The 12,868-nt window shown below is 45.4% G+C and overlaps 1 protein-coding gene across 1 annotated transcript in view; it reads right to left on the bottom strand.

Annotated features, from left to right (window-relative positions):
- Positions 1–6,660: 6,660 nt before the first annotated feature.
- The window catches only part of VOPP1 (vesicular, overexpressed in cancer, prosurvival protein 1), a 22,380-nt gene continuing 16,172 nt past the window's right edge, over positions 6,661–12,868 (bottom strand). The window contains exons 3-4 of the mRNA XM_010001529.1: positions 11,642–11,778; positions 6,661–7,121 (exon numbers count right to left, since the gene is read on the bottom strand). Coding sequence (XP_009999831.1) covers positions 6,940–7,121; positions 11,642–11,768 — 309 coding nt within the window. The 5' untranslated portion in view covers positions 11,769–11,778 and the 3' untranslated portion in view covers positions 6,661–6,939. The remainder of the gene's footprint in view (positions 7,122–11,641; positions 11,779–12,868) is intronic.

Here is a 12,868-nt window from a genome sequence, read left to right as displayed (position 1 = left end):
CAGAGGATGTGGGAGGGTTAGCAGGGAGGAGGCTTGCCAGGTCTGCAGGAACTGCCTGCAAACACAGAACAGAAGCCACCAGCCCCTCTGGCAGATCCTGAGCCTGCATCCTGCTGACCACTGAACTTACAGGGTCAACAGGCACGTTGGTTCATTCAGTGATTATATACACAGAAACCTTCTTGGCTGCTCAGCTTAGAGTGGCACCTGTGGGAGGTCATTTTGGCTAGCTGGAACCTAAGGGGAATTAAAACTTGCTGGTTTAAAAAAAATACATAGGTATATACACACTTAGAACAGCTTAATACTGAGCAGACCTCTGAGATGTGTGAGTACACCCACTGAAATAAGGAACAAGTTAGCTACCAGCTCATTCTGTACTGTAGGCAGCCTGCTGATGTGGTGGGGCCTGGCACAGTCTTTCCCCATAGAATCCTCTTGGAATTGACAAGATTACAACCATAATGTATCAAGTCAGGAAGGATCTGACAATGCATCTGATTCATCTTCCTGACATGACTTTCCCTGTGGCTCCTCCTTTCTGTTTGTCACACTGTTGTGATATCCAGGTGGCCCATTTAGAAAGGATACAGCGTGAAGGTGAAAAAACATGTATTTCATCAAGGCATTATCCCATCAAACTAAAATGTGAAAAATGTTTTAATATTCCCTGGTTTGCTTTGTCCGTGTGTTATAGTCCATCTGTTGCAAAAAGCAGTTAGTGTTTAAAATGGAGATGCTCTTTGGGCAGAAAAAAAGTGGGGGGGGGAAATGCTGATGTTTTGTTCTTTGGCTTTATTAGTAAAGATCAAGCTATGTGGTGGTAATTGGTGTGGTTCTCTTGTGGTTTTTTTCCTGTTGTACACCATCCTTCTTCCAGCACGCTGGTGATATCTGTCCCACTGATCTGACTGCTGAACTGCCTCCCAAGCTGACAGTCCTGCAGGATGGAGCACATGCCAGAAAGTGGACAAATGGCTTGTTTTTTACTTCTGGCAGCATTAAAGATACTGCTGCTGCTCCAGGTGATCTTTAGTGTGCATTGCTTAGTGCCTAGTGTTGCTTTCCTTTCTGGTCACATATAGGTCCTGTTGAACAGTTTGCAGCTGAAGCCAGACTTGTGTATAGCTGATTTTTAAGAGCACACGTATGAAATCTCTGTCCAGCTGCCTACCATCTGTTTTCCAGCCTTGGGAAAGCTTGATGTTTTTCCCTAGCTAGGCTTTAACAGAAGGAAACTTCAAGTACGCTGCAAGCAAGGGGTGGCATTTCTGTTTCACAAAGCCCCACATGCCACTCATGGCCCTCTGGCACTGAAAGCAGCTCCTGCTTTTTTTGAATTAATAGCATTATTTCTGGGCTGTAGGATCCTGAAGATCTTCTAGCAAAGAAGTCTCTGTAACATCAAAATAGAGTAGAGGAGAGGGGAGAAAGCATCTGTGCTGCATCTCAGGTACTAGCCAGGCAGCAGCCTGCTGCCTGAGCCCTGCCCCATCAGAGAGCTGGGATGCAGCAGTTTTTTTCCTGGTTGAATTGTTCACTTCCTCCCCTTTGTTTTCCTTGATTTTATGTCGACTCACAGGCACAAGAAGCCAGTCTCTGAACAGCAGAGCCCTGATATTTTGCATGCAGGGAGCAGTAAAGACCTGTCTTAAACCACTGCTTCTCCATGACATCTGCAAATGGGCTGCTGAAAATCCAGCTGCAGCTATTAGATAGTTAGGGTCAGGCAGCAGGAGAAAAATAGGTATAGATGGAGCTACAGACACTTGTCTTGTGACTTCTTTCTCTACACAAAGCCAAAAATAACTAAGGGGCTGGGGTCAAAGGGCTAAAGTTGACACTTTTCCTTCTGCTGTTCACTTCACCTTGCAGCATGTGGCAGCTCGGGATGGTGGCTGCCAGTTGTACCTCTCCTTTTTTAAATAGCATTATTATCTAGCAGTTGCTTCATAGAAACAGCCTTATGCTGGATCTTCCCCTGTCTGGTCTCTGTAGTAGTTTCCCTGTCCCAGAGGACACAGAACTGAAATCCCTGAAGGCAGCTCAGCCCCCCAGGGATAGGGAAGAGCTCCCACAGCCACTGGGCCTGCAAAAACATCCTGGTCCATTTTTCTCACCTACCAAATTAGCAGTGATGCAGTAATTAGACCAGAAAAATAAGAAAATAAAAATAATTTTTAAAAGTCTATGCTATCTGACAAGATACTTGATCTTTTTGGCTGACCCTCATGCCAAAATGTGGCTTCTTGGGTATATGTATATAAAAACTAATCCATCTGAGGGTCCTGGGCTTGTTTCTTTGAAGTAGGAAGAAAGAGCAACACCTCCTTGTCTTCTTCACACAGGCTGAAGATGCTGTTTGAAAACATAGTTCCCAGCTGTTGGTTTTTCACAGCAGTGTAAGCCCTCTCAGGGCTCTAAAGAAAAAAAACCCAAAAAACAACCCCCACACAAACCAAAACAGCTTGTCACAACATTATCTTTTCCCACAGTGATAATGAAACCCAGCCACAGCTGCCTGGCCACCCCAAAGAGAAGTGGCAGGGTTGGTACCATCCTTGTCAAGCTGGGTCCTATTTATAGCCCAACTGGTGAGTCAGCCTGCTAATTACTGAGAGGCACAGAAGGCAGTGCAGGATGCTGCAGGTGACCTTTGCTCCTCTCCTGGATACTGAGTCACACCAGAGAGAAGGTGGAGGGGAAAATCAAGACTAAAAATCCACACAAAGATGGTGGTACTTCAGCAGCCTCAGCCCGACAGCATGGCCTTGAGGGGCTGCCTCACCCACACCTTGGCAGAGGTGGTTCAGCTGCCCTGGGCCTGACAGCAAGTGCTGGGGCCACATATATGCTGGAAGGCTGAAGCAGCAAAACTTTAAGAACCCTCAGACTGCAATGAACTTGAGCCATTAATACAGAGCCTTCCCTCAGCAGACATAAGGCAGTGAGCATGTTGGTGGGAAGAAAGTTACTTTCCTGGGGGGGTATCCTGAGCCCAAGTGATGCCTGCCTTCAGTGTGAGCCTCAGGAAGTTGGAGCTGTCACCAGTGGCTGAAGGGTGAGCTTTAGTCCACTCTGGGCTGGGAGACACGTGGCTTGTGGGATGGAGGTCAGGCAGCACTCGCTGGATCCTTCATCAAGAGCCAGGGTGGATGGTGTGTTGGTCACCTACGGGTGACCTGCCTACAGGTAAGAAACTGCTGACAGAAAGGGAAGCAAAGTGGGGCTTCTACATCACCCCAGCAATGGTAGAACAACAAGGAGCTGGAACCTGCTCAGAAGGAACATGCCTGTGGTTGGGAAGGTTTGCTGCATGAGGAGATGGCCTGTTGAGAGCTACAGAATCTCAGGAGCACTGCCTTTAATAGCCCTTCAGAGAGAAATTTGATGACAGAGTGCCTGGAGGCACAAGCTGCACACAAGAATGAGGTCCTTACAAATCTACAAAGACCCCTGCTCATTCCCTCCCTGCATGATCCTCCAGGAGGAAAGAGCAGAGCACATCCAGTCCTCAATAATCTTTGGCCTTCATGAAGACAGGACTGACAGTGAAACCTCTGGCTGAAAACCATCTGCCCAGCCACAGAAAGGGCAGGTCCCCCCCACAGCACAGCCAGGGCTTGTTGTACCTGCCTTGGACATTAAAAGGACTGGCCACATCAGAGCTATAGACAAGGTGTATCAAGAATGCCTGGTAGTGCATTTTCCTCTCAAAGCAGCGTAACTGGAGACTGATGCCCCTTCTCATTCCCATTTCTGCCTGCATCACAGCAGCAGAGACCTCAAGAGTTTCCTTTCCCATCTAGTCACATTTCCCCCCAGTCACTGCCTCCTCTCAGGTACATTAGACACTTTTTTGAGGACACACAAGCAAAGAAAGGACCTTAAGGGGGTACAGTTTATGTTCCTGGCTCTCTCCCAGGCTCAGTATCTCAGCTTGAGCATCTCCATTCTGCCCAAGCCCTGTTCAAGGTGTTTAAATTATCCACCTATCAAAACACCTCTGCAAGAACTAGGAGACTGATTCTCACAAAATATCAAATCAACTTCCTGATACAGATGGCCAGATCTCAAAGGCAGGTAGGAAGTCAGTCCCATACCCTGCTCTTGGTGCCCCCACAGCTCCTAGCACCAAACTTACTTCACAGTCGAAACACCAACCTGCTTTGTCAGCGAGGCACCAGAATCTCTGTTGTGTTAGAGAATGAGGACACAGCAGCAGCACCCAGAGAATTCAACTGAGGAATCCCAACAGATAAAGCAGCAACACACCACAGGGAAGGCCACATTAGCAAAGCTGCAGCAGCTGGCAGCTCCTAGGACATAACTACTGCCAAGTAATATCCAGGTGGAAGATGAGGTTTTCCTTCTCCTGCAGGACTGCACACCTGACATCAGTGCCTGTCCTCTCCAGTAGTGTGCCTGTAGCCTGTGTTTCACATCTGGTTTGCTGAAGTGCTGTTGAGTACAAGTCTCTTGGTGGCATGAGCCCTGCTGCCTCTCCTCCTCTGCACACAAGAGGTCACACTCCTAACTCGGTAATACAAAGAACTTCAAGCATACAGCTCAGGAAAGAGCAACGAAGAGAGCTGGAGGTGCAGCAACATCTCATCCTACTTTAATAAACTGCATTTCGAAAGAAAGCCTGCACAATTTTATGAGCAACCCAAGTCCCCAAGACTGTAGACAGACCTACTTCTGCTCCATCCGTCCTCCAACCCACTCACCCAACCATGCAAAATGAACAATGTCCACTCCTAGCACCTTCACATTATTAGTATCACCCTGCCAAAAGTAACAGGGCTTCTACCATCTTTCTCCACACACACCTTTTTCTTTTTTGTTTCTTTTTTAAGCTAAGAGGGGAAAGAAAAAAAAAGTGAAAAAATAAACCCTAAAATCTTCCAAAAGCAAGGTAATGAGGGGCAAGGCATGTATACAGTTTACAAGCAATTCATACAGCTGCCCACACAGCCAGTGTATTTTCAAGAGGAGACCAAGGAAATTTGCTAGCAGAGGAGTGTGTGTGTGTTGTAAGACATAGTGTCATCCACCAACATCAGCAAATAAACGAGCCAGGCTTCAGGAAAGCTTCCCCAGAGGTTGAAATTCAATGTACAGTTTAAGAATTCACTATAAAAGGCTTCTATTCAAAACCAGGAAAACACCAGCTCTCACAGATACATTTTGTAATATAAAAGGACTTGACAACATCTATCTAGTAACATGAGGTCTGTTGCCATTTCTATTGACAGAAAAAGAGAGGTTGGATTTGCTTCTAAAAAATTGTATCCTGTGCACACAACCATATTCAGTGACATCAGCAGCTTTAAACTGCAAGTGCACACTAATTTAGGAAATATAAACAGTTGTGGTGTGCAGGCGGATGGACTTAGTGATAACACAGAAAATGTACTTTCCTGTATCATAAGTGTCTGCTGAGCCCACACTGCACAAACTGAGGTCTTTTGCTTTGTCCCTTACAATGGTGCATAACAAGGGAAAGCCTTAGTTACCATTTCACCCAAGTCAGGGCTGTGGTAATGAGCTTCTCAAAAGCTCACTCAGCTCCAGATGACTGCTAACTCCACCAGCAGCTTTTAGAAACAGTGACCCTTGCCAGATTTTCTGTTGGAGACAAGTTCCTAGTAGTTCTGCCCATTCACAAACCTAGCTGGCCACCTAGGAAGTTCTCACAAGCCACTGGCACACAGGAACAGCACTAGCAGCACGGCTCTCAGATGACTCCAGACCACCTCAGGGTAACCTCTGTGCCCTGGCTGGAGTGACAGAGGAGCAGTTGGTGTACTGGCAGTGAGGACTTGCAGTCACTCAGTACTCAAAGAACTATATGGAACTCCTAACTCTCAGCTCTGCTGTTTCTGCAGGTACTTCAGCATTAGACGGCATCTTCTTTTTGTCCTTCCTTAGTGACGCGGTGTTGAACACGCACAAAGGGAGAAGGCCCCATCAGTATGCACCCACATCTCACAGTAGCTTCCCGTTTTTGCTGGACATGGACCAGCCTGAGAGCTCTCCCAGAGAAAGGGGTGCTGTGTTGATTTGAAGATGTTGACTTGTGGTCACCCAGGGAGGCAGCCACGAGCATAAGGCAGTGAATTGGTAATCCTGGGGCTGCTCACAGCAAAACACATGAGAGGCACAAGCACAGGTAGCTCTGAGGCTGTAACACGTTCCTCTCTCTACCAACATTTAAGTCAATGCTTGTTTCATACATTCTCACTGCTGGCAAAATAAGAGCCAAGATGCTGATAGCAAAAGCAGAGTCCACGTGCTGGTCAAGAAACACCCAAGTCCTGATCCTTTGCTTTTAGATGCAGCATTTAAAGTAAGGACTCCTTTTCTAGACTACTTGGCAAAGCCCCTGCCATGACTTGACCAATGCTGGTGCTCCAGTCACAGCATCTTTGTTGTGCATCAAAAGCAAATTGTACAAGAAAATTCTCAAAGAAAAGGATGGTGGTCACCATTGCTAGTCAAAGCATTGTCCCACCTCTTCTGCTAGATGAGGGCACTTCTGCTACAGGGTCTTAGAGTGCACATCACTCTGGGGTTGCATAAAGAACACCTCTCATTAGCCTGCCACAATGCAAACCATCCTATGATTGAAATGAACAATAAATAAAGAGAAAGACATACAGGTTTTAAATATAGGTTTCCATTAAAAGCATTACAAAGACAACTTCTCTCATTTTGAAAACAAAAAAAAATCCACTTCTACTAAAAAAAAAAAAAAAAGAAAAAATTTAAATCACCCCTTTGCATGGAACTTTAATGAGGAAAGGTGCAGGGAAGGGAGAGAGAGAGAGAGGACTTGGAGAACTAGCAAGTGTTCAGAAGGGCAGATGCCCCCTCCATCTTGCTCATTTTGCAATGGCACCTTCATCTCACACAGTCAGGTCAGAGAGCCAGTCCTCATGTGGAGGATTTCACCACCTGCTCGTAAGGGGGAGGTGGTGTGTTGCAGTAGGAAGGTGGGGGTGGGTAAACCGGGTTTCCTTGTGGGGAATTGGGCTGGACATGGAAAGCCATAGCCATGGGATTCATCACAGGTCCACCCGGGTCTGTGTAATACGGCACTCCAGGTTGTTGTGACCCTGAAAGGAAGAAAAGGAGAGAAGGTATCAACAACAGCAGGGGCATCAAGTCATGCTCTTCCAGCACCTGTGCTCTGCACACTTGGGCAAGCCTTCTCCAAGCGTTCATCAGAGCAAAGACAAGGGGCCACCTTTCTCCCATCCCAGAGAAAACCCAGGCTTGCAGGACGACATTGGTTTCTTAGGATTCTATCAAAAAAACTTTCCATTTTGCATGCAACATAAAGCATTTAGTGAAATAAAGGGCACCACTGCCCCAAGCGACTCCCATTTGAAAGGGAAAAACTGTGAGCCCTGCTCAGCCCCCCAAAAAGAAACACTGCCAAGAGGTGTGGGGTCTCAGATGGACAAAGGGGTTTCCACTGTAGCCCTGAGTCAGGTGTCAAGTCTTACAAAAGGACTTGACAGATTATTTTGTGGTGAATTGGATCTGCCTGTAAGCCAGAGTACATCTCAAATAGATAATATCCCTTCTATGCATGAGATGGCTAAGGAGTAAACTTGTATGAAACAAAAACCCAAGTTGAAGCCAATTATGGCTGGCTAACACAATGGGACAAGACTGCTTCGCAAAGATTAGATTCAGGAAATTATGTTGGAGCCTGCAGGGACACGGAAAGGAAACCACCTGTCAAATGCAAAATTCCTTAGCCATGACACATGAGGAGTAACAGAGACTGTTGCCACATGAAATTACAAAGGTAGCATGTCACCCTCCTCAGATATTGCAGCCAACTGTGGAAGACAACTTAATGCAATTCCAGCAATTAAAGTCACCAACTGTCTCTGTCTTAAGATGTAAATTAGTTTTCTTCTTTCTCTCTACTTAAAACTAGACTGAAAAAAAATTTTTAAAATCATGTCTGAGAACCAGTTTTCTTCTTTTGGTGCTAGTCTGGTTTTCATATAATGACACAGCCTCTAAGGGATTTTCTGCTCCATCATTCCTTTCCGTGACTTAGTGACACTAGGGCTCAGTATTGCCACAGAAAGAATACAGGCTTCTTGAAGCTTTAACCATCCTTTAGTACTTAAAGCATTCAGGAAGGAGCTGCATACTGAACCATGTCCTTACAATATTAAATCAGATGGGCTAAGCCATAAGGCACAGGGATACAAACTACCCTGGAGCCCAGGCTGTCTGCCTAGGGAGCTTTTTTTGGATGCTCAGGACCAAAGAGGATGGAAAACAGGTCAGGAATGCAGATATTTCCTTCCTAACACAGTTTGGATTTGTTTGTTTGTTTTGTTTTGTTTTTTATACACCACCACAATTTTTCCTTTTGCCTGTCTGAGCAAAGAGGACTGTTCTGCAGCCTCTCTTCCTTTGCTGTGGCAACAAGGAGCCCTTGGTCTGCTTCCATGGGTGGCATCAGCATACAGCTGCAGGAGATCCAATCTGGGAACAGGAGCCAAGTCCTACCTCTCCAAAGTTTGGGCTAATACCTTTTTCTGTAGCATTTTTCTTAAAGGATTTTTGTTTCCAAGATAAATTCTGCTCTGCATTTCTGTAGTTTCCATCTGCATGGGGAAATGGGAGAGGCTGAGGTAGCCTGCTGCACCTTGATCTTCAGGAAAGTAACTGCTGTCATTAAAACTTCCATCTATTATTACCAAGTTGGGGTGGGGGGCAAATATGGACACGAATCTTTGGAGGCATTTTTTCAGTTCATTTAACCCAGCAGAAACCAACCTCTGAATATCAACTTCCTCGTGGGATGAGCTCAGTAAGTATTTGTCCACGAAGGATCCCAACTCAGATTTCTAGCACCTGAACTGACAGTTTGGGGCTGTGTAGGCCAGGGCTGAAGTGAAAGATATCACCAGGTCTGCAAACTACTGCTTGTAGGTGAGGTGTTCAATCCATTTTCCCCGTTTGGCTCACAGAAAAAGCACTCCTACTTCCAGGCTGCTGCTGGGATGGCAGAAGATGCTGGCAAGGAGCCATGTTCCAAGGGCTCTGCCTCAACAGTGACCTGGCTATTGCTACAAGGCCTGGAAGAGGAGCTAAAGGAAAATTAGAACTTGGTTGACTACTAATTCTCATTGCTTTCGGTGTTGAATATTCCTGGAATAGTAGAAAGTGAAAAAAAAAATAATAAAAAAAATAAATTGGTGGAGTAAGCTCAGAGCCCAAAGCTTTTAAGTAACACTGACAGTCTGGAAGCAGGTAGCATGAGCAGGTCACCAAAGGGCTTGTGCTTATTTTCTGTCTAGCCACAACTTGTGTTCCATGAAATGTCATGAAAAAATAAAAATATGCTCTAAAACTAAACCTGGTATTTCCCAATCCAGCCAAAGACATGACCTATTCACATCATCCTGAGGTAATTTTTCAGGCTTAAAAATAACCAGTTTAATTAGTTTGGCTCCCCCCAACCTTCCACTGTTGAAAAATAGTCTCTCTGGAAATGCTTGTTCAGTCAAGGAGAAAAACAGATGCAGAATGGAAGGCCTAAGAAAAAACCCTTAGGATTCAAACAAAAAGAGAATAAATCAAGTGTCAGCGTGTGCCTGTAATATTTTTTTATCCATTTAAACCTGTGAGAGAGAGGGGGGAAATGTGTGCCTAGGAGAACATACTTAAGGATGCAACAAAGAGCATTTCCACAGCCTGCACATGACATGCAGGTGTGCAGTGATGGGCATGACAGCAGGGAGAGCCCAACTGCACAGTGCTGATAGTCACAGCTAACCAAAGGGCATTTTCCTAAGGAGGCTGTCTTGATGCAGAGAAATGCAATGGTCCAGAAGACAATTTTTAATCAAGATGTTTGAGGCACCAAATTTTCAGAGAGATCCTCCTCATTACAAAATATTCAGCCGTATTTCTACTTTCAAGGAGGTATGAGACAAAAACAAACTGCCATTTCAAAAAAAAGTTGTCAAAAAAGATTACTGTCCTCTGACTTCAGCACTAATACACCATAAAATAAGATGACAGCCAGGAGGAAAACTGTCAGTGTACCAAGTGTGCCTTCCTCTGTGTGTGTTTGTGTGTGTACTTTGACTGGCACAAATTAGCACTGGTTTATGCAATCTGAAGAGTGGTTAAAAACATCTCAGTTTGGCCTTGTTAGGCAAGGACAAAACAAGCACCAAAGTGTGTGTGCTCAGGTAAAAACCCAGCACTGTAGATGGTCTTCCAACTAGAGACAGAATCATAGAACCATTCAGGTTGGAAAAGACCCTTGGGATCACCAAGTCCAATCATCATCCCTACTCTACAAAGTTCTTCCCTAAACCAGATCCACCAATACCACATCCAAACGACCCTTAAACACATCCAGGGATGGTGACTCCACCACCTCCCTGGGAAGCTTATTCCAGTGTCTAACCACTCTTTCTGTGAAAAAAAAAATCCTGATGTCCAGTCTAAACCTCCCCTGCTGCAGCTTGAAGCCCTTCCTTCTTGTTGTCACCTTGTTGTTACCTGTGAGAAGAGACCAGCACCGACCTCTCTACAGTGACCTTTCAGGTAGTTGTAGAGACTGATGAGGTCTCCCCTCAGTCTCCTCTTCCTCAAGCTAAACATTCCCAGCTCCTTCAAGCCTTCTTCACAAGATTGATTCTCTAGGCCCTTCACCAGCTTTGCTGCCCTCCTCTGTACTTGCTCCAGGACCTCGAGATCTCTCTTGAATTGAGGTGCCCAAAACTGGACACAACACTGCAGCTGTGGCCTCACCAGTGCTGAGTACAGGGGGACAAGCACCTCTCTACTTCTGCTGGTCACAGCCAGGTGCCACACCCAGAAGCCAGGGTGCCACTGGCTTCTTGGCCACCTGAGCACATGGCTAGATTAAAAACGCACTCATAAGGCACCAACAGCTTCTGCTTACAGGTGAGTCTTATTTTGCAGGATTATCCCAACTGGGACTGTCTGACAGCCAGAGAGGAAGAAATAAACTTAGAAAGCAGTATTGCCAGAGGAGCCATCACAAGGTAGATCCTCCTGATGCTCACAGCCATTACTGACCAGAGAAACAGCAATCAGACTAACAAGAGGAGAGGGACCACTCTGCTGCAGAATAACTATAGCTCAGAGCACAGAAGGCAAATAAAAAAGAGAAGAACTGCAAGATAGCCAAATCATGGAAGAACAATGTTAGGCTTTCCTTCACCTCTGCCAGATATTATTAGCTGTATGTGGAAAACTCTTTCTTTGTGTTACTGTTAGTTTTTTATACCTATTATTTTGTCTATGCTGCAAAGTGAGAACTTGCTAGTCTCCTTCCATGGATGGACACACAGCTGTAAAGGTATTAAGAACCACATCAGAAGGGCACTGTCATCCTGGGTTTCAAAATCACTTTAGTACACTCCAGGTGAAGTATGCTGTTTGAAAGGCAGAGGACTTCACTCATCCCAGGAGGTGGCTGCATGGTTTGGTGCAGTGCAAACCCTTGTCCAAATCTCCCAGTTTCCAAAAGCCAAACAAACAAAACCCCAAACCCACTCTTTTTAAATGACCTGGCAAACGTAAGAAAATTGTGAAACTTGTTTATTGAGCCATCTCTGACCTGATGAAGTGTTGACTGGTTGTCTGGTGTAAGACACGTTAAAAGCAGGTTCTTCTACTAGTGGAGGAGGGTACATCCGTCTTCGGATAAAGAAACCAGCTCCACAACAGAACAGAACTCCCATCATCAAAAGGAACCTAGGCAAAGGGAAGAGGGAAGTCAAAACCCACCTGCATTTAAGGCAGTTCACAACCCTAGATTGTTCATTAAGAGAAATAAGACTTTTATTGAGGGTTGGCTCTTGAAAGCAGGTGTATGCCATTGGAGATAGCACTCATGGGACATCTTTAGAGATTAGTACTGTTGTCCAATGCTTCTTGCTTTGTGAAATACAAATATGAAACTGAAATGCCCTTGAACTTTTTGAAAATTCAGGTTCATACCCTGGGATTTGGCACTGGGATTCTGAACTGAAATTCCAGGTTGGTACAATTTCAAACTGAGTATCTTGCACACAAAGCTTCGTGCTTACAGCATTGAGGCTGGCCAGGAGGCTTCTGGGGGACAAAGAGGAATCCTATTCTGCAATTACACTTAGAATATTCTTACATGTTCTTAAACTACTCAGCACTGTAATTTTGTCTCCCATGGGAAATATGGTAGCTGGCATTTAAGCTCAAGCCAGAAGATTGAAGCATTTAGCACTGAAGATGATAAGCTTTGTTTCATGCTTCTAAATGAGATATCCATTCTCAAAGAGAAGGACATCATCTTGCTTCAGTTACTCTCCTCTGAGCTCCTCTTCTGACCTGACTAAACTGTCCTCATCATTCCCTTGCCCTGGTGCTGTGGAAACAGGCACATGCAGCAAGGGCAGGGCAGATTTTGTTCTCCAGACAGTGGCTTTCACTGCATTTCCTGGGTTTAGCTATTAGACATGCTAGTGACTGCTGCAAGCTCCTGTAAACCCAAATGGTTCTTCAGGCTGTAAATGCCACCTCAGGGGCCCTTTAGTGGAAGGCAGTAACAACTGTGCCCTTATGGAAGGGATGGAAGTTGGCCAGAGGCCATCAAAATTGGCCTGAGACAAGCCAACACACCTTGCTTATATCACCTTTGGGAGCACACCCAGGTCCCTGAGAGGAATAGTGTGAAACTGTATGGCAGGAAAATGTATTTCATGCAAAGGGTCAAATTCTGTTCTTGTTTCCACAGTGGAAACGAGAGCAGAAGGAGGTCCTGTTTCCCTGAGCCAATATTAAAACATTCCCTTTTGGCAGCATTCCT

This window comes from Chaetura pelagica, unplaced genomic scaffold, assembly GCF_000747805.2.
Source record: "Chaetura pelagica isolate M959 unplaced genomic scaffold, ChaPel_1.0 scaffold7, whole genome shotgun sequence".
Classification (NCBI taxonomy): domain Eukaryota; kingdom Metazoa; phylum Chordata; class Aves; order Apodiformes; family Apodidae; genus Chaetura; species Chaetura pelagica.
The sequence above is the reverse complement of the archived record's forward strand: the minus strand, read 5'-3'. Positions and strand labels throughout refer to the sequence as shown.